At 39.6% G+C, this 22,434-nt stretch overlaps 1 protein-coding gene and 1 long non-coding RNA gene across 12 annotated transcripts in view; one reads left to right on the forward strand and one right to left on the reverse strand.

Moving 5' to 3' along the window:
• LOC148005993 (uncharacterized) overlaps positions 1 to 22,434 on the reverse strand; it is a 1,435,680-nt gene that overhangs the window by 135,193 nt on the left and 1,278,053 nt on the right. The window lies entirely within an intron of this gene.
• Positions 1 to 22,434, forward strand: part of Pik3r3 (phosphoinositide-3-kinase regulatory subunit 3) — a 122,764-nt gene that overhangs the window by 43,308 nt on the left and 57,022 nt on the right. For 3 of the 11 annotated variants that reach the window (NM_001429917.1, NM_001429919.1, NM_001429921.1), the window contains 2 exon segments: positions 27 to 99; positions 912 to 1,021. The exons of 1 other annotated variant lie outside the window; for it this stretch is intronic. In NM_001429917.1, coding sequence (NP_001416846.1) covers positions 916 to 1,021 — 106 coding nt within the window. In that variant the 5' untranslated portion in view covers positions 27 to 99; positions 912 to 915. 11 annotated transcript variants of the gene reach the window in all.

The following is a 22,434-nucleotide window of genomic DNA, read 5'->3' on the forward strand; positions in this document are numbered from 1 at the left end:
AGTGTCGAGTCTCACAGGCTGACAGGGAGAGTTAAAAGTCGAAGCGGAGGATAGTAACAGCTCTTATTCTCAGGCACTTGACCATCTTTACACGTTAAGGTGAAAAAGGAGTGGAAAGGACAGTCGAGCTACGGGCTGCTCCTCCTGTCCCGCACGGTTGAGTGGCGCCTCAGCGGGGGTGGCAAGGGGGGAGCGGGGGAGGAGGTCCCCTCAGCGCAGTTAAAATGAAACTCTAGTGGTTGGAGCCAGGGCAGAGCGTGAGGGGAGCCGGCGCTGTCGTGGTTGCCTTTACTACTCGGGCACAGTCGAGCCGACTGGACTCTTCAAGGGGTCGCCATCCCGAAGCTGCGGAAGCTTGGGTTCCCAGCCTGACGGGAACAGAGCCCGAGTCCCAGTCCCTGAGGGAATCGCTCTCTGCAGACCAGTGGGACCCCGAAACTTGAACGCAACCCCCCTTTTCAAGCCTTTGTCACTTCCCCAGCTTTCTCCCAACGCGTTCTTTTTTTCCCCCCTTCCTCTCCATTCTCTCTTCTCCGAAGGACACAAAAGTGGCTTCCGCTGAAAGATTAGGAGGCGGTGGGAGCTTTTCCCTTTGGAGAGCGATTGTGTAGGAAGGATTTTCGGGAAGCTGCTTTTTAACTGCTCTTTGCTTTCCGAGCTTCCCTGTAACCCTCTGAGGTAAAAACCCCGTACCTTGAAAGTTCGGGGATTTTTGTTGGGTGCTTTAGGAGGAGAGAAGGGGAGGACCTCGTCCTCATCCCAGTAGTTTGGCTGGACTTGTACTGGCCGTTGGAAACCCCCAAGTACATTTCCGTGTGGAACTTTTGCAAATATATATTTAGATTTTTAAATATCAGATAAAAGATATATATATGCTTTCTATATATTTCCTGACGACCTGCCCCTGACAGCGCGATGTACAATACGGTGTGGAGTATGGACCGCGATGACGCAGACTGGAGGGAGGTGATGATGCCCTATTCGACAGAACTGATATTTTATATTGAAATGGATCCTCCAGGTATTTAAGAGCAAACTTTTTATTTTTCTTAATTTTTGGATGGGTTTGTGCTTAACAAAACCCCGGTGACGTTTTCAGGCCAGAAGTATTCTTGGGTGCGCCAGGTTCGGGATGAGGGGAAGATTGCAGTTATAGCTGCAGTAAAACTGCTCTGGCTTACACCTTTAAAGTTTGCAGTTAGGACCCTGATCCCATTGTCCTGAGAAGGTGGGGGTGGGGGGACTGGAGTGGGGGTGGGGGAAAAGACCCGTTTTGGCTTGGCCTTTGCATGTCATTCAGGTTTTGTTTTTTTTGTTTTTTGTTTTTTTTTTTTGACGGCCCTCCACTTTTTTTTTTTTTTTTTTTAATAATTCAAGATTCTATTGGCAAGGGATGTTTTATAATCCATGCTTGAAGACAGACTTTCCCTTTGTGGCGATTCCTTAAAGCTTATACTTTAATGCAGTTGTCTGATTTGGTTCGTTGTTCTTTTACCTTGGTTAACTTTAGAAACTGAGTTGCCTTTGTGATTATTCATTTTGAGACTCCGTGCTTCTCTCATAGAAACCAAATGCCGGTTAGTGATTTTCAGGGATTGGGCGGTCTTATTCATTCATGGCCTTAGTCTGAAGCGTTTTTCCTTCTATGCATATAGTTTCTTAGGTCTGCATGCAGTATTTTACTACTCGTTAATTAATTTATAGTGATTTATCTTAATTTGGAAGATAGGATTGATATAATTTCGACTCTTAAAAATAAAGAATCTTTCTCTTTCCTGTGAATGGGATAGATACATGCATGTGATAGGTTTCTATATATGTACATGTGAAGTGTATGTATTAATATATTTTTATTTGAGGACTTTTTGAGGCCACTAGAGATATTTTGTGTTTCTCACAGTGAAGGAAAAAGAAAGAAAACAAAGTTTGTTTGTTTTTTTTTTTGTCTTTTAAAGTGTGCCTCATTTTATGGTTATTATAGCTGTCAGATAGTCAAACCCTCTTTGCATTTATAGACAGTGCTTTATGTAATGATTTTGAGTAAGCAGAGGGCCTTTGTGATTCTTTGTTTTTAATTGAGGATAAATTCGTTGCCTTTTTAAACCCTGTTATAGTTAAACCTACAGAATAGAGTGTTTCTCATTGAGAAACTTGCTTATTATAAGACTATATATTTTAGGAAACATTTGAGAGGGATGGAGTCCATGCAAGTATAATGGAGTATAAATGTCTTGTAGAAGCTGTGTAGCAATTATTTTTGCATCCTTGTGAGTGGTGAATTATCTTCTTTAAAAATTAGTGATAGTGTTAAGAGAAGCCTTAAAAAGTAATAACAGTATCAAATGACCCCTTTCTGAAAACTCTTAATGACCACTAAGAGTTTTTCTCTTTCCCTTTGTCTTAGTACTGCTTCGGTTTACTTTTGTAATTGTGGTTGTGATCCAGAGGAAGCTTTCTGGTGTCTATAAAGTTTGTGAGATTTGCCACTGTCTCTTCTGTGTTTCCCCTTTGTTTCCCCCAATGGTAAAGCATAGCCGCTGTGACATACATTTGTCATCCATGTGTTCAGAAATTCAGGACATCACTGGCCACTCTCCGGGAAAGAGTAAATAATGCTCTATATCTGTATTTGTCAGAATTATATATGCACATTGCCTTAGGATCATGCTGGATCATAGACTACCTTGCCTTCCAGACATACAAAGGGAATTTATTGGGTGGGGAGTTGACTAGGGGGGAGGGTAGAAAATAAAGAAGGTACTAACGGTTGAAATATTTTAATTTTATAGAAAAATATTGGCCAAGTTGAGCTGAATATGTATATTATTTGATTATTTTTGAGGCGAAATCAAACAGTATAGCTCAGGCTAGCCTGTAGCTCTTTATGGTCTAGGCTGGCCTCTCAAACTTGCATTCCTCCTGTCTCGTCCTCTGAAGTGCTAAGATTACAGGCATGCACCACTATGTTTGACCTAAAAATAATTTTTCAGAAAGCTATTATAATTATGCAAAATGTGGGTTTTAACATGCATGTTTAGAAAATTCTGATCTAAACTTTCTTTTTCACTGAAATAAACTTTTGAATTTAAGATGTTTATACAGATGAAATTCTGTATACTAAATATTCAGAACACTGAAAATACATTTATACTATATTATGCTTTATGTCCTTACTATAGAATATGGTTGTTCCTAATAGTATTTTAAAAAGAAGCTGCTTTTAAAGATGCTGAAACACTGACTATAAATTGAATTTATTTTCTTTCCTCCCTTTTTTTTTTTTTTATGTTTTTGTTTGTTTTTGAGGCACTAGATTGGCCCTGTCTAGTGTAGAACTCACTATATGTAGACTAGTTTGGCCTTGAACTCAGAGAGATCCACTTGCCTCTGCTTCCCAAGTGCTAAGATTAAAGGAGTGAGCCACCACACCTGGCCTAAAGTGAATATGTGTGTGTATGTGTGTGTACACATTTTTATATGTGTATTATATTTTCTTATTTTAATTGTTGAATGCCAAATTATATTATATTTAAGTTATCAGAAACCATAATAATTATTTCAGAGCAGTTCTTCGATTACTAATGAAGAAACAAAAGCAACTCAATAAGACTAATTTTTTTTTTTTTTTTTTTTTTGGCAAAACCAAGATACCACGATACTAACATTTTTTCTTTGACGGTTTTATACAACATTTTTTGACCATATTCAGACCCCCTTACCAACTCTTCCGAGTTCCAACCCCCTTTTGATTGACAGCGTGTTTGTGTCCATCTTTTTCCTAGCCTTCCACCCTAACAAAAAGTTCTTCCTTCCTGGACTTGGGGAGAGCTTATTGTTTTCCCGTTTCTTTTTCATGTGGTCAGGTCTATAAGTTCTTATTTGTGGGTGTTTTGCCTGGTGTTTATCTGTGCACTACATGTCGTGCCTGGGACCCTCAGAGGCCAGAAGAGGGCATTGGTTCTCCTCCAACTGGAGTTACAGTTATGAGCCGTGATGTGGGTGCTGGGAATTGAGCTCCCTGGTCCTCTGGAAAAGCAGAAACGACTCTCAACTGCTGAGCCATCATCTCCCTAGTCCCCAGTTTACAGTTTTATTGTTACAATATTTTATGGTGATTTACCTTACAATGACACAATGATACAATCTTCTAATTTTTTAAAAAACTCTTCCAACCGTGCTGGGTGGTAGTGGTCATGCCTTTAATCCCAGTGCTCTGGAGGCAGAGGCATGCAGATATCGGAGTTTTAGGCCAGCCTGATCTATAGAGTGAGTTATAAGATAGATAAACCTACACAGAAAAACCCTGCCTCAGAAGAAAAAAAATTCCCATTGGCTTCTTTTGCCTATTTCAAAGGGACCCACATTTGTTACCCTTGCATAGAAATCCATCTTTTTTTTTTTCTTCCTAATTTTCTCAACCATTTTTCTCCTGGGGTTTATCATAACTTCTATGGAAGCTTTTTTTTTTTCTTCTTGTTACTTTAATGTATGCTTTTGTTTTGTTTTGTTTTTTTAAATCACTTCTAATGGTCACTTGTCAAAATGTTATATATGTTTTGAACTCACATCAGATGCATTTTCCCCCCAGAATATATATTCTCTCATACCCTTTGTTAGAAGACGTTTTTCCCTTTTCTTTTTCTTTCTTTAGAATAGTTCTTAGATAGAATTCCCTTCTTGTGTTTACAGTGGCCATTGCGTTTATTTATGCATATTTTGTTCAGTGGAATTGTGTTCCTGCTTGGTCGGAAGTTTCTTAGCCTGTTTAGGGTTTTGGAAGAGGTAGGCAATTTAATCAATATATGTTATAGGTAACTAAGTGTTCCTGTTTCTTTCTAGGTTTGGGTGTTTTTTGCTTAAGGTCCTTGGTCACCTTACTCCTTGGCTATTGCAGTATCCTACCTTTGGAGTTAGTTTATTTACTTGGGCCCTTAATTGGAATATTATTAATATTTTTGTGTATTATTTATATGATAAATTTAGTCTGAACTATAGATATAGTAAGTTTTTAAACCTGTTACTGCCTTAACAACCATCTTCCAATGTTTCCCTCTAACCTGTCTTATCTTTTCAATAACTATTATTCATTTCATCAATTTCTTTTTTTCTGTTTTTGGTTTAGTTTTTCAAGACATGGTTTCTCTGTGTAGCCCTGGCTGTCCTGGAACTCACTTGGTAGACCAGGCTGGTCTCTTAACTCAGAGAACCCCTGGGATGAAAGACATGTACCACCACTGCCTGGCTAGATTTTTTAGTCTTTTTTTTTTTTTTTTAATTTTTTTTTTTTTCAGAGCTGGGGACCGAACCCAGGGCCTTGCGCTTGCTAGGCAAGCGCTCTACCACTGAGCTAAATCCCCAACCCTTAGATTTTTTAGTCTTAAAAATTATGTCTGTGGGAGCTGGAGAGATGGCTCACTAGTCAAAAGCTACTACATAATAAAGAGTCCCTGTCCTTAAAAGAAAGAAAGAAAGAAAGAAAGAAAGAAAGAAAGAAAGAAACAGAGAGAAAGAAAGAAAGAAAGAAAGAAAGAAACAAAGAGAAGAAAACGAATTGAATTGAATTGAACCCAAATAGGCACTAATATCTTTTTGGAAAATTCTGTCTGTCTGTCTGTCTGTCTGTCTGTCTGTCTGTCTGTCTGTATATCATTCTATCTTTCTATCTTCTATTTGTATGTGGGAGCAGGAGTGCCATGGTATGCCTGTGGTGATCAGATGACAAATGACAGGAGTTGGTTCCTTTTCTCACTATGTGAATCCTGGAGATCAAACTCGGATTGTCAGGGTTGGCAGCAAGCACCTTTACTCACCAAGCCGTCTTTGTGGCCTGGGTTTCATATTTTAATGTTCCTGTGTTTTCTGGCAACTGTAGAGATACTGTTTATATGAAATGTAAAACTACCTTTGAAATGTTAAGATTGGGGTAGAAATGTAATTCAGTTGTTAGAATGTTTGTCTAGTATATAGGATACTTTGGGTTTGATCCCCAACATGAGGTAAATTGGGTGTGGTGATACAGGCTTGTAATTCTATGAGAGGCAGAAGAATCAAGATCACAAGCCACGTAGTGAGTTGAGATTAGCCTGGGATATGAGATCCATCTCAAAAACAAAACAAAACAAAACAAAAAACAAAAAAAAAAAAACCAGAGAGAAGCTACTAATAAGAGTTAGGGTTGTATGCTGGGCTGGCAAGATGGCTCAATAGGTAAAGGTTTTTGCTAACAGTACCTGTCTCATAACCTGAGGGTGATTTCCCAGAATCCACATGGCAGGAGGAGAAAATTTCCATAAGAAAACTTCTACCTGTGCACTCTGTGCACATAATGTGGGGACACACGAATTAAATGATAAATAAGTAAATAAACAAGTAAATAAATTTGGAAAAAAGAGTTAAGCTGGGTGTGGTGATGCATGCAGTTACTCCCAGCATTTGGGAGACAGGAGGGGGAATCTCTGTGTTTCAAGGTCAGCATAAGGAATTCCAGGACAGTCTGGGCTACAAAGTAAGACCCTGTCTCAAAAACAGAAACAAACAAACAAAAGAGAGAAAGGATTAAGATTGTAGCACACACAGAATAAACAGACAAAATATTGCATTGAGATTGCCAATAACTCTTACTTCTGAGGTTGGTTTGTGTATTGGAGTTACTAGACAAGCAGTTGCTGACGAGGCTCTCAGAGAACCTCGTCTTTGATATAAGAACTACTGTACAGTTTAACTGTACACGGCTGATCCTAGAATCATTCACATTTAAAGAACTCAGACAAAGTCAGAGATTGGTGGCTCATACATTGTCAGGAGGATCCAGAATTCATCTTGGGTTACTCATCTAGCCCTCTTAGGAAGAAAAAGAATAACAGTCTATGTGATAATGGTCCACTAAGTCAACACTTGAATTTTACATTAAGTGTTTTCTTTTATTGGATATTTTTTGTATATTTCAAATGTTGTCCCCTTTCTTGGTTCTCCCTTCTCCTGTCCCTCTGCTTCTATGAGGATGCTCCCCTTTGACATTACATTTTAAAAAGTTCGTTTTATGTGTATGATTTTGGCCTACATGTATGTCTGCACCACATGCATGCCAAATGCCTAAAGAGGCCAGAAAAGTGCATTAGATCTTCTGAAGCTCAGGAGTCAGATGGTTCCAAGCCCTTCTGGAGGTGCTAGAAATCGAACCCAGGTCTTCTGAAGGAGCAGTCATCGTTCCTAACTGCTGAGGCATCTCTCCCGCTCCACACGTAGTTGTTTTGATGGTAGAAAAATGTAATAAATGATCCTTTTTAAAAGTTAAATAGGGGTTGGGGATTTAGCTCAGTGGTAGAGCACTTGCCTAGCAAGCTGAAGGCCCTGGGTTCGGTCCCCAGCTCTGAAAAAAAAAAAAAAAGAAAAAAGAAAAAAAAAGTTAAATGACAGAACTCCTAAGATTCTAGAACATTTTGGGTCTCACCAAGATAAATTTTTAAAATTTAGGCAGCAACATTTCCTCAGTAGATCTCACACACACACACACACACACACACACACACACACACACACACACACAAGTGTGCTCATGTCAGGAGCAGAGGAATCAATTCTAGGAGTTGTTTCACCCCTTTTACCCGTTTGGGTCTCAAAGGTTAAACCCAGGTGGTCAGACACAGTGGCGTGTGCCTTAATCACCAAGCCATTTCACTGACTGAAAAGTAATATTTTTAATTGTTTGGCAAGATACAGATATGGTAATGTTTAGAAAGGTGGTTCCTGCTTGCTGGAGCTGTGGCTCAGAGGCAGAACACTTACCTAGCATGTGTGAAGCTTTGCACTCAATTCCCCAGTTCCTGCCTCCCAAAGTTCTCCTCGTCCTTTGTCTCAGTATTCTCCTGTCTTGGTATTCTGATTCTTAAAAATTATTGAGGACCCCAAAGAATTTCTATCTAAGTGGGTCACTTTTTGTTGTTTAAGAGTGTATCATAAGGGGGTTGGGGATTTAGCTCAGTGGTAGAGCGCTTGCCTAGGAAGTGCAAGGCCCTGGATTTGGTCCCCAGCTCCGAATTAAAAAAAAAAAAAAAAAAAAGAGTGTATCATAGGCTAAAGTACGTACCCCGGGCTGACTTTAAACTCATGGCAATCTTAGTCTCCTCCACGCTGGGATTGAAGGAATGTACCATCATTTCTTTAAATCAGCAGTTCTCAACCTGTGGGTTGTGACCCTTTTGGGGTACACATATGAGATATTCTGCATATCAGATTGTAATATGATTTATAACAGTAGCAAAATTAGTTATAAAGTAGCAATAAGATAATCTCATTATGATCTTATGTGGTTGGAGTAGTTACCACAGCATGAAGACTATATTAAAGGGATGCAGCATTAGGAAGGTTGAGAACCACTGCTTTAAATGAATTCTATTTACTGTTTTGGAATAAAACTAAGAAATGCAGAAAATATTTAATTCAAGTCAAGTGTGGTGGCACATGTCTGTAATCTCAATACTTCAGTGGTGGAAGCAGGAAGATCAGGAATTTAAGTGTATTCTCAGCTACAAAGGGAATTTGAGGGCATCCTGGGCTACATGAGACCCTATCTCAAAAACAGAAAAAGAAAAACATTCTTTTTAAAATAATAGAGCATGACATATTAGCATTTTAAAATGAAAAAAACTTTTCTAAGAAACAAAGTAAAAATTAGTGAGAAAATGATATTTGTTCTATGTTTTTGCATGCTTTTAATATGTAGCTTTATAGCCAGGTATTTGAATAATTGCTCTTGCCCTTGGTTCATTGAAATACCATATACAATAGCCTATGGAAAGTTCTACAGATATGAGAGAATTCTAATGAAGAGGACAGGTGGTTTTAGGGGCTCATGCCTCTAATCCCAGCATTCAGGAGGCAGAGGCAAGTCGAGCTCTGTGTTCCAGGACTGCTGGGGCTACTTGGAGAAACCCTGTCTCAACTCTGTTCTTTGTCTTTTGAGACGTGATGTCCTAGTTAGGGTTTCAATTGCTCATAGAGTTTGTTCTTAATATGTATTTGATTTTTTTTTTTTAAGATGGGGTTCTACTATGCAGTCCTAGTTGTCCTAGAACTTGTTGCAAAGGCTAGGCTGGCCTCAAACTCACTTAAGATTTGCCTGCTGCTGCCTCCTGAATGCTAGCATAAAGGCATGCAACCACCATGGCCAGTTTGTATTATTAGATTTTTTTGAATTTCAGTTTTGTAGTAAGGGCACTCAGTATGGTATAATTTATGTTTCATAAAATAGTTACTGTTTTTAGGGACAAGTTGCAGAGCTTATTCAAAATGGCTTAAGAATCAACATTTTATCTGTGTAGCAGGCTTCAGGGTTTGTTGAACTCCTGTTTTTGTCAACCATGTACTGCTAAAATGTCCCATGCTTGAGACAGGCTTAGTCATCAGTCTAGTAGTAAAATGGTCGCAGTGATTCCAGACAAACTTAACGCAGCTTCTAAAGGCCAGAGACATCTGCTTCTGTGCCTCAGTTTTCAGGGAGGAGACTCAAGAAACCTTTTCCAGACTTCTTTCATGTCTTTTTGCCCAGAGTCAGGTCATATGCTAGTTTTGAACCAATCACTGTCGATTACCCTTACACTAATTGTGTCTCTGAAAGTGGAATGGTGTTGTTTTCCCCTAAGGCATACGGTAACTGGAGAGACAGACAGACGCTGTAGGGAGAAAGGGAGGAAATGGATGCTAGGTGAGCAGTCGACAGTGGCTATGATTTGGAAAACCCTAGCTTTCTTCAAGATTATCTTTTTCTTTTTCATTAATTTATTTACTCACTTTATCTATTTCAGTTGCAGCCCTCCTCCTTATGGTCCTTCTCAAGATTATTCTGTGTTTGTACATAAAAAGTATTAGGAAGTTATTTGTTCTCCCCTTTTAGAACTGAAATTTAGTGATGGGAAACCCATTTTCACTTTCTAACTTGGAGTTCACAAGGCCAGATAGTATATATTAAAAGTTACATAAAAGGACAGTGAGGGGGCTGGAGAGATGGCTCAGTGGTTAAGAGCACTGACTGCTCTTCAGAGGTCCTGAGTTCAATTCCCAGCAACCACATGGCAGCTCACAACCATCTTTAATGAGATCTGATGCCCACTGATGAAGACAGTGACAGTGTATATAATAAATAAATAAATCTTAAAAAAAAAAAAAGGACAGTGAGATGGATCAGCGAATAAGGGCATTTGCTACCAATTTTGATGACCTGAGTTTGATTTCTGGGATGCACATGGTAGAGAGAGTTGGCTCCAACTTCCACACTTGTGCTGTTGCTTGAGAACACACAAATAAATGGATTAATGAACAGAAAGGAAGGGTGCTGTGAGATCGCTCAGTGCATAAAATTGCTCTGCGGGGCCTGCTGAACTGAGTTTGGTCCTCAGGACCCACGGAGAGGTGGAAGGAGAGAACTGACTTCATTAAGTTGTCCTCTGGCCTCTATACAAGTGCTGTGCTTTGATTGCTTTTACTTACACAGCATAGACAGCCCAATAAACTCACTGCATCATTGAGTTAAAAAGAACATACAGGCCTTTAATTCCAGCACTGTACTTTGGAGGCTGAGGCAGGAGCTTGAAGCCAGCCTAAACTTTATTGTAAGACCTGTGTCTTGAAGAAGGAGAAAAAGAAAGCAAACTGTAAATTGACCTTTTTCCTGTTTTGTCAGTTCCTTATTGCAAGAAGAAGGTAACCTCTCTGGTTGGTACTTTTCTCGGTTGAGGAATATTAGGTCTGGAATAAAGTTTATTTTCATAGCAACTAAAAATAGGAGAGAATATTGAATAACTATCAACTTTTTACATTTTAATTTAGTGTGTGTGTATATCTCAGTGTGTATGTGTGTATATGCACATATATACATATGGAGGTTAGAGGACAACTTGTAGGAGTTGTAGGAGTTGGTTCTCTCTACCCCCATAGGGTCAGTAAGTTCCTTTACCCATTAACCAACTCACAGGCCTATAAACTTTAAAGTCTAAAGTAAATGAAATAAACTTGGAATGGGTTATGATTTGAGTACTAGCCTTAAAAATTAGGACACCACTATAAAGTAATCTATAGATTATATCTTTTAATTAACTTACACGATATACCTAAAAGTTGGTTGTGTTCTCCATTCCCACTATATTGGAAACTAGAGTCTATATCATAGGATATTTAAGAGAGGTAGCTTTGGAATAAATTGCCTGACTTGATATTGTGTCTCTGCTACTTGTTAGCATGTATCTCTAGGTAATTTGCACACGTTATATTTTCCTTATTTAAAACAATGGAGGTGAGTCTAGGGTGATAATTCCATTAGTGAAGTGCATTGACAGACATAAAGACCTGAGTTCTGTCTCCTAGAATCATCCAAAAAACTCAGCATGGTGGTACATGCTTATTATCTCAGCCTGCTTTCCTGTACTTTTACACACATGCACATACACACAGAAAAAAATGGGAGTGGTTCTGATCCTTTGGTAGGGTTATCGTGAAAGTTAATTGCGTGTGTGTGTGTGTGTGTGTGTGTGTGTGTGTGTGTGTGTGTGTGTGTGTGTGTGTCCTCAGAGGCTAGGCAAGTTTGAGACCAGCCTAGGTAACACTGTGAGGCCCAGTTTCAAACAAATGGAGACAGGGGATAAAGGAAGAAAGGAAGGAGAGATGATGAGAAGAGAAAATCCTTTTCAAAAGAAGAAAAGGGCATTTCAGTGTCATTTTCTTCAGCAGGCCACATGACTCAAACCTTCCTTCTTTTTCCTCTCAATTCTTTTTGTACAAAGTTGCTGTCTGTTCTGACTGCTGTTAACCTTTAAGCTTCCATAACCTATTCATCTATACTAAGAAAACTTCCTTACTGACTTTTGTTTTTGAGGTAGTCTCGCTTTATATCCCTGGATGGCCAGGGACTAGCTAAGTATCACAGGCTAGCCTCAAGCTCATGGGCTCTTTATCGCCTCCCAAGTGCTAGCATTAAAAGAGTTCACTATTATGCCAGGCCCAGTTTCTTTCTCTTTCTCTCTCTCTTCTTGCCTCAAGTTTATTTGTAAAAATAGCATAGGACAATGGTCATTTGCAAATAGTGTGTAGGTAGGTGTGTCAGCAGTCCATCTGTCTTCACATTTGCAGATAGAATCCTTTTCCATGGGGCCTTCACAGGAGCCTGGGCACTTTTAGAAGCCTGAGCTGGAACTGGAGACTGGGCCGTAGCTGGAGCTTTGGCCTCTGCCTTGGTTTAAACCTTGGCCATGTAGCTTTCTTTGAATCCAGTTTCCAAGCTTGGGGTGAGTGATGAAAGCCAGATGGCTGAATTTGTGGCTGGGGCCCTTTGGCATCTAGGGTTTGATGGCCTGAGACTTCACAAGGGCCTTGATGGCCTCTGTGAGTGCACTCACTGCCTTTGCATTTGTTGGCTTGTATCATCTTCAGATCCTTCTTGTTGGTAAAGTGCATGTTCCTCAGAAACTTGGGGTCAACACCAGTCAGTCTCCTTAAGAGATTCATATCTTTGTGACCAGGGTTTCTCGATGCCATTTCTGTGCCATTTGTGGGACTGGTTGTGTGTGGTGTGGCTCTTGGACTTGGCTATGACTGCCCGATAACCAGCGACTCCCTCTGCATGGTAAGCTGTAACTCCCGCAGTGCCTGGGATGGGACGAGAAAGCCCAGTTTTTCCCTCCCTCTCCCTCTCCCCCTCTCTTTTTTAAAGATTTATTTATTTTCATTATATTAATACACTATTGCTATCTTCAGACACACCAGAAGAGGGCATCAGGTCCAATTAAAGATAGTTGTGAGCCACCGTGTGGTTGCTGAGAATTGAACTCAGGACCTCTGAAGAGCAATCAGTGCTCTTAACCACTGAGCCATCTCTCCAGCACCCCCCCCCCCCACCCAATTTCTCTTTAATCCATCTATTTTTCATTTTGGCAATGAGTTAACTAGTGCTACACAGCTGCTGGTCAGATCAGCAGTTGAACCCCAATTCAGGCCTTTCATGGTTTGGACCTTATTTGCCTATCAGATACATCGAACACAATTCCCACCTTACAAAGGTTTCAACAAAACTTAAGGTACATTAATCCACACATATGCTAAGCTGTTAATTCTCTATGATCGCACCAGTAATACATTCCTCCTCTGCTTAAATATTTTTATGATTCAAACATTTAGTCAACCACTAATTACTAACAGAGCTAGGTTTTGAAGACTGAGAAATTATTGATTCAGTTCCTATTGTAATGGAATTAATAGCCTAATAAGGATTAAAGAAGCTAAACTACCACTAATAAACATAAATAATTTTTAAAAATGGTCCAGAAAAATGGCTCACAGGTAAAGGTACTTGCTCCACAGCCTAATGACCTGAGCTCAACCCACAGATCCACATGTATGCATCTGTGAGTACAGCAACACTTTCCTTTTTGTTCCACTTAGCAGCCATGTTTTCCTTTAGAAAGCTATCTGCTTAAATTAAAAAGTATCACTAGGTGATTTAGACTTGTGGGATATTAATTGAGAACTTGGGGGTTAGTTTTTCTCCAAATAATCACTAACTATAAGAGTAGCTGTCATATATTGGACTGGGACGGATCTGAGCTGCTCTTTGGTTTCTGTGGTTTAGTAATGGAACTTTAGGGTTGTCAGAAAATGCATGCTTTGTGTCTCACACAATATTTGGAACATATTATACTAAAAAGTATTGTTTAAAATTTGAATTTAGCTGGGTGTTTTATATTTGTATTTATTAAATCTGGCAATCCTAATTTAGGGAAGGGCCGTTAACTGGACAACATCTTCTAGTACATTTTCTGTACAGGGATGTGTAAGTTGATGCAGTAGATATCTGAATAGAAAATTCAAGAGAATTCACTAAAATAAAGGATCTATAACTTATGTAACTGAAAAGAACAAAGAGTAAGGGATCAGCTTGGTGTGACCAGTGCTGTTAAGCTTTGATATTATCTTTCTCCAGTTCTTTTGGAATTACAAATCCAAGTTGACTTTCCTGGTGAAAAAGCTGGCTACTGCCTTTGGCTCCGGGAATTACAAGTACTCTCGTTTATAGACAATAAAGATTATGTTACATAAGCACAACACAAGGAGCTTGATCTTGAATGTATTAAAGCACCCTATGTTCCAAATGATCACTGCTTCAACATCTGGGTAGCGTTTCATCTAGACAATAGCTATTAGAACTACTTCAAGGGTTTGCCAAAACACGTATCGCTTGGCCTAACCTTCTTGGTTTCTGATTGAGTAGGTCCCCATGAGTATGAGTTCTAGGAATTTGTAACAAGGGTGAGACTGGCTTTGCTAGTCACAAACCACACTTTTAGAGTCACTGCTATGACAAATCAAGGCCTATTCCTGGATCTGAGGTATAGGTCCCATCTAAATTTCTTACCAGTGTTGGAAAGGAGCGAGGTAATTTAGGGAAATGATAACTGTGTCCAGTCAAAAGAAGAAAGAAGATGCTGTTTTTTTTAGATATTCATTTTTTCCCCATTTATTTAGCTTCTTGATTTTTCTTAAAAAAAATTTCTATACCTCTTGCAATCAATGTGGTAAGATGGAGATAGCCTGATTCATGGTCTACAGGTGGGCTTATGGTCCACTGCTGATCAATAAGGGTTGTTGCCGAGTGATTATCCCACTAGTGAATAGGGCGGCGATCTTTGTAGTGCAGTCAGGGAACATTCTATTTACCCTCCTCACTGATATCTGAAAATGACATAAGCCTTATCTCCACAGAGCTGAGACTATGATCAAGGAGACCCCCCCACATTGTTAAATATGTGCAGTACTTCTCTGTGTAACCCTTCATTTTCATCTGGTGGTCATCGAATGCACACTTTCATTTTGAGTATTTTATTACCCTTTAAATTACATTTTATTTATTTGTGTGTATGTCTGTGTCTGTAGTGTGTGTCTGTAGTGTAGTCTGTGTCTGACAGTTCTAACCTTGAGGGTTTTTACAGAAATCTGCATCTTGGTGTTGGTTCTACCACAGAAGGTGAACCAGAAAGATCCCATTTTAAAATAAAATGCAGGGCTGTAGAGATGGCTCAGAGGTTAAGAGCACTGACTGCTCTTCCAGAGGTCCTGAGTTCAATTCCCAGCAACCACATGGTGGCTCACAACCATCTGTAATGGGATCTGGTGCCCTCTTCTGGCCTGCAGGCAGACATGCAGGGACAACACTGTAAACATAATAAAGAAATATTTAAAATAAAATACAAACTGTATTTTTTGTTTAGGGTCATATAAATATAAAGAAAGGTATGAAAGTGTTTTTCATGTACTCATTTGGTGGGATGTAGCAGGTAGACAAAGCAATCTCTGTGTTGGTGTATGGGTGGAGATAAAATAGGATGCAAATAAGTGAACATGGTTGGTTAGACAGGGATAAGTAGTGTGGAAACTGAAGTTGCTAGTGGGGTGGGGGGCAGAGAAGGAACTGCTCTTTTACTTTGAGTAGTCAGAGAAGGCCTCACTAACATAGTGACTTAACCTTAACTTAACTGTGTAAAATATATACAGACATGTCTAAAATATAAATGTGTAATTTACGAGTTGATGTAAAGTGAACCAGCCTATAACCACGTGCATAAAGACGAAGATGGCCAGCCTCTCAGAAGCCCCAGGCACTCCTGTTCCAATTATACTGTTTATCTCAACAGGCATTTAATTATTAAGTTGACTTTTATAGCAGTTGCTTTTTTTCTTTATAGTTATGTCCCTACATGATACATACTATTTCTGTCTGTTTTTGAGTTTGTTATACATGGAATTTTGAAGAATGTATTTTCTTTTCTTTTCATCCAGTATTATCTATACTGTTTTCATGTAATGGTGGTTTCTTTTTTGTTAGTATAAGGTATTTGCTGTTTATTAGTTCATTTTTACTTTTTTCTTAGCCAAGTGCTCACTCTGTATCCTTGGCCAACCTGGAACTCCCTATGTAGATCAGGTTAGCCTCTAACTCAGAGATCCATCTGCCTCTGCCTCTGCCTTCTGGGATTAAAGGCATGCACCACCACTGCCATTCTTTTATTTTCCTTTTTTTCTTCTTCTTTTTTTTTCTTTTTTTCGGAGCTGGGGACCGAACCCAGGGCCTTGTGCTTCATGATTTGCTTGCTAGGCAAGCTCTCTACCACTGAGCTAAATCCCCAGCCCCTATTTTCCTTTTTATAAGACTTCTTGTCATAACCTTAGTCTACATGGATCGAAAATAATTTTCTCATTTTAAATAATTTTTCTTCGGTTTTTGAGATGGTTTCTTACTATGAAGTCAAGACTGCTCTCAAACTTGTGATCTTCCTCCTCAGCTTCCTGAGTACTGAAAGTATGTGCCGTGTTAATATATCTAGTCTTCAACTTAGTAATTTTAATCACCTCTGCAGATCTCTCTTACTCAAGTGATGTAACATATTCAGAGGATGACATATGGACATTTTTTATGAGAGTAGTTATTCTGTCAGTAACTCTAAATTTGAAGAAGATAAAATATTGCCAGTCAAAACTGGACTTGGTAATACATGTGTTTAATCCCAGTATTTCGGAGGCAGAGGCAGGCAGATCTCTTGAGTTTGAGGCCAGCCTGGTCTACAGAGTGACTGCCAGGACAGCCCGGGCTACACAGAGAAGCCTTGTCTTGAGACAAAACAAGCAAACCTGTATTTTGAAGAGGGAGTGGGACTGAGTTGAAAAGAGGGAAGGTAAGGACGGTCCTGTGAGTGAGCTGTGTGTTGGAAGAGCTATGGGCATCTTGTATTTAGGATGAAGAGTGCCTGTGGGAAAGCACTGGGAAGGTGAGCCTGGGAGGGTGGTCAGAGAGAAAGGCTGTGGAGGGCCATCTATGCTGTGTTGAGTTCAGATGTTAACCTGTGTGTAGTAGCTAACTCTTGACACGGTTTGATAAACTAGGGTGGTTAGTTTTGAGACTCAGAAGAAGCAATGAAGGTAAGAAAAGAACCAGGGATATATTTTCAAAAAGGAAATAAATTCCTACCAGGATTAAACCCAAGATGGTTATGTGAGATAAAGGTAGATTCTACTGTACTTTTCTGTAGGGAGGGCTTAATAAGACATACTTAGGAAGTGGAATAGACATCAAAGTAATAGATTTAAGAGTAACTATGAGGTGAGGAAAAGAACAGGAAATATATATCACCTTTAGAAAACTTATGAAGCAGACATGAAAATTAAAGAGAAGGAAGAACAGTTTAGGTAGCTCAGGCTAGCCTTGGTCTTGTTATGTTGTCATGATGACCTTGAATTTAGGATTCTCCTGCCTCCAACTCCTGCCTGTTGGGATTATAAGCATGTGCCACCATGCCTGGTGTTTGTGAGGCTGGCGTTCACACCCAGGGATGCATACATTCTAGGCAAGCACTCTACTATCTGAGCCACATTCCTGTCCCAAGAAACAGATTTAAGAATACTAGAGTTGGGTTTGGGGATTTAGCTCAGTGGTAGAGCGCCTGCCTAGCAAGTGCAAGGCCCTGGGTTCAGTCCCCAGCTCTGGAAAAAAAAAAAAAAAGAAAAAGAAAAAAAAATTTAAAGCAAAGAATACTAGAGTTGAACTTGTTTCATATTTTCGGGCTTTATATAGGTAAAATTCAAAATAATGGGTCTGTGTGATTAGATGGACAGGAAAGTGATGATTTGAAGATAGGAAGGGATTATTAGCTGAGCAAAGGAAGAGAGACACCTTTGTCCAGCATGTAGAAGTCTGAACCAGAGTTTCAAGAAGAATGCAGGTTGGATGATACAGTTGGATGGCAGCAGACTTTTTCTGGTAAAGGCCACAAAAAGGGAGACATGGGAAACAGTTCTCACTTGTGGTTTTGCTTTTCAGGGTTTTAGGTGCTTGTGGTCAACTGCAGTCTGGTAATATTAAATGAAAAATTCTAGAAACAGTTGATAAAGGTTAGACTGCACATTGTCTTGAGTAGTGTGATGAAATCTCCTGCTGACCCATTACATCATGCATAGGACACGAATCTTCTCCTCTGTCACACACAGGCCCTGTCAGTCACTTAGTAGCCATTTTCATTGTTAGATTTACTGTTGGAGTATTTCAGGGCTTGTGTTCGGTTAACCCTTGTATCATAGCTTAACACTGCAATGCAATGCCTTCCTCGGTTACCTCACTGTATCCCAACATGTAGGCATTGAGCTGCCATCTCAGAGCATTGGAGGAAGATAGTTCAAGGGAAACCACATTCATAAAACCCTTTCTATTTTTTTCTATAATTTTCTATAATTTTTATATTTTCTTAATCTCTTACATTTAGCTTTTAAGTTTGTCATAGGTATATATGTGCAGGAGAAGACAGCATCTTTTAGAGTCAGGTATATCTATGGTTTTAGGTATCCATTTGAGATCTTGGAGTATGTCCTCCATGGGTCAGATTAGAGTGACCATTGGTCACTCTATGGGATGGAAAGGTGTAGAGGCATTTGGATAAATTACAATGATAATCTCAGTTACCATTCGAAACTGTAAATTGGAAGTTGCATGAATTTCCAAGCTGTTGTAATTTCCTTCAGGAGAATTCAGAAGTGGTGGCATAGAAACAGGGTTTTGGGATTTTCCTGCAGTGGAATGACCAAAGAACAAGGAGCTTGCTAGTGAGTTCCAGGCCAGCCTGGTGTACAGATCTAGTTCCAGGATGGCCAGGGCTACACAGAGAAACCCTGCCTCAAAAACAAAATAAATAAACAAAGTATCGGAGCAAACTCTGTTAGCCTTCATCCAAATACGTACACACGTATGTATGTATACTCACATGTACCCACATTTGAACACACAGGCACTGTCTCACTATGTAGTACTAGCTGGCGTGGAAACTGACTATGTAAACCAGCTGGCCTCAGACTCATATATCAGGTTGCCTCTGCCTCCAGAGTTCTGGGTTAAAGATGTGCACTACCGTGTCCAGCCAAAGTATAGACCACTTGGTTTGCTTCCATTCAGCTGTTGTAAATAGTTGGTTATTGATATGGAAGTGCTAATACCTTTTCCAGCCCACGACCTTGAGCATGGTAGGCAAGTACTCTACATTGAGCTTCATCTCCATCCCCCATCCCCTGCTTTTTATTTACTTATTTTTTTGTAGAAAGAATGTCTACATAGCTCAGGCTGACCTCGCATTTGAGATCCTGCTTCTTTGCCTCTCAAGTGGAAAGACTGTAGATCAGCATCTTAATATTTTACATGTGCGTAAAATCGTGCTGCATTTGTCTTTTTGCATCTTGCTTATTTCACATTTTTCTATTTTCATGCCACAAATAGCAGACAATGTTTCTCTGTGTAGCTTTGGTCTTGGAACTTGCTCTGTAGACCAGGTTGACTTTGAACTCACAGGGATTGCCTGCCTCTCCCTCCTGAGTGCTGGGATTAAAGGTGCGTACCACCACTGCCAGCACCCTTTACACAATTTTAAAGATTACAAACTTGTTTAGATTTATTTTTTCTGTTTTCTGTGTATGGTATTTTGCCTTGTGCTCTGAGTAGCTAGAGAGAGCACTACATTCTCTGCAGCTGGAGTTACAGATGGTGACGAGCCACCATGTGGGTGCTGGGAACTGAACTGGGTGCCGAGTCCTCTGAAAGAGTTGCAAGTATTCTTAACTGCTAGAAACATCTCTCCAACTCTTAAAAGCAAGATATTCATTTTGTTTTAAATTGTGTGTTTGTGTGTGTGTATGTGTGTGAGTGTATGGTTGTGTGTATATGTCCAAATAACCTTGGAGGTACCTGATGTGGTTATTGAGAACCAAGTCCTCTGTAAGAGCACCATCACTCTCAACTGCAGGCCTATTCCCCCATCTCCCCCCACAACTTTTATTTGAAACAGGGTCTCACTGTGTCTCCCTCACTATCTTACCATCCTGCAACTCACTCTGTAGGCCAGTCTAGCAACAAACTTAGAGGGATCTGACTACCTCTGTCTCCTTAAAGCTGGGATTAAAGGCATGTACTACCATGCCTGGTGTCCACCCCCTTTTAATGGCCAAACAGTATTTTATTGTGCATACATACCATGCCTTATCTATTTGTGAACTGATTTATATTTAGATTGTATTTCTTATGAATAAGTGTTATGAGAAACACAAGCGTACAGTATTCTTCTTAACATTTTTTTTTTTTTTTTTTTTTTTTTTTTTTTGGTTCTTTTTTTTTCGGAGCTGGGGACCGAACCCAGGGCCTTGCGCTTCCTAGGTAAGCGCTCTACCACTGAGCTAAATCCCCAGCCCCTCTTCTTAACATTTGATTTCATGAAAATAGAGTTCAGTTGTTAGATTATATCATTCTATACCTTTGGTTTTTTTTTTTTTAAAGGTTTATTCATTTATTATATATAAGTACACTGTAGCTGTCTTCAGACATACCAGAAGAGGGCATCGGATCTCTTTACAGATGGTTGTGAGCCACCATGTGGTTGCTGGGAATTGAACTCAGGACCTCTGGAAGAGCAGTCGGTGCTTCTAACCGCTGAGCCATCTCTCCAGCCCCTACCTTTGGTTTTTGACTGCTGGATCATATGGTCTTTCTTTCTTTTAACTACCATAACTTTGCAAACATTTGTTATCTTTATTGATTTTTCTTTTATGTGTGTACTTTGCTTACACATTTGTCTTTGCTTTGCACATGCTTTCATGGAGGCCAGAAGAGGTGTTGGAGTCTCTGGATTGAGTAACACAGTTGTTAGTTGCCACGTGGAACACTTGTAACACTTGTTACCCTTTGTCAATGCTTGCCCACCTTTGGTGTGGGCCATTGACCTGAGGCTTAATAAACACTAGGCAAGTGTTGTAGCTTTGGGCTCTATCTCATCCCTATGTTTTGTCTTTTTATAATAGCATGCAGCCTTGACTGGCCTGGAGCTTGATATGTAGACCAGGCTGGCCTGGTTGTCTCAGAGATCTGTCTATTTTTGCCTCTCAAGTGCTGAGACTAAAGAGAGCTGTAAGCTACGATTCCTGGTCTTAATCTTAAAAAACATTATATCTATTTTATGAGTACGAGTGAGTGTCTAAATGCCTCATGTATGTGTTTGATTCCTGAGGAAATCAGAAGAGGGTGTCAGATCCTAAGGAACTAGAGATTCATACAGATGTGAGGTTGCCATGTGGCTGCTAGGAACCAAACTCAGGCCATCTAGAATAGCAGTGCGTGTTCATAACCACTGAGCCGTTCGTTCTTCTTGTTCTAAGTGTTACTGCATTGTGGTTTGATTTGCATTTTCATATGATTATTGATAATGAATATTTTTTCATATACTTGTTGGTTTCCTTTTTCTCTTCTTTTTGGTAGTAGTTAGCTGATGGAGTTTTGTAAATCAGATCCATATAATTTTTTATAAGCACAAATAATTTTGATGATTTATGGTAAATAAGAGTGAAGTTTAGATCCATTAGGGAAAAATGAAAATTACAAGCTTTCTATAGAAGGGAGTAAAACTTGTGTTAAAAGCCTTACATAAACCAACTGCATAAAATTCAGCATTTAGAGTATTCAGAAATAGTAATGCTGAGAGGGAAAAGTTAAAAACAGTGAGAGGTCAAGGCAAGAGAATGGAACATGGACAAGAACCCTCAAAGGCATTTTTAGGTATAGGAGTTCACAGCAAGGAAGAGACACAAACATGATCAGGCATGACGTCCAGGGTGCAACATAAAGTAACCAAGAGTCAGAATAAATAAAATTAATAAAAAACTATTACAACCAAAATCCCAAGATTTTGTTGTTGTTGTTGTTGTTGTTTGTTTCTTAGATTTTCTGTGTGTAGTCCTTGTGTTTGTTCTGTAGACCAGGCTGGACTCAAACTCACAACTCATCTGCCAGCCTCTGCCTCCCCAAGTGCTGGGATTGATGTGTGCACCACTACCACCTGGTCAAAATCCACAGATTTTATATGGCTTAATCCAGATGTTACCCCCCCCACCAGATTTAGAATGTAATTTGAATGAAGCATAGGCAAGAGCTATAGACTTCCAGAACTATTCACCCCATAAAGCCAGAATCAGGAGATAGTATTTTGTTCACATAATATGCTTGTTGACATGTAAAAAAATAGTAGTATGTCAGGGGAGGCTTTATGAAAAGCATGTTTTCAAATGATCATCAGAATCTCCAACTTTTTAGTAGTGGATCTGAAACGACTGGCTTCACGGCTTCCTGGTGTTCTGAGCTGTGGCAGACCTACCCAGTGGTTGGCTTTTGACAGCAAAACTGGTGGTTCTCTTAGCACCAGTTTCTGCAAACCTTAGTGCCACAAACATCTCAGTTTCTGAGAAGATTCATCAAAAAATCCTCTTCTTTTAAAACCATTTTAAAACTATAGCTTTTGTCCATTTATAATGAGAACATGCAGGACAGACAGGACAAGCTGCATCATGCCCAGGTACCCTTCCTTCTTCTATGCCTTG

Source organism: Rattus norvegicus, chromosome 5 (assembly GCF_021556685.1).
Source record: "Rattus norvegicus strain SHRSP/BbbUtx chromosome 5, alternate assembly SHRSP_T2T, whole genome shotgun sequence".
NCBI classification, from domain to species: Eukaryota; Metazoa; Chordata; class Mammalia; order Rodentia; family Muridae; genus Rattus; species Rattus norvegicus.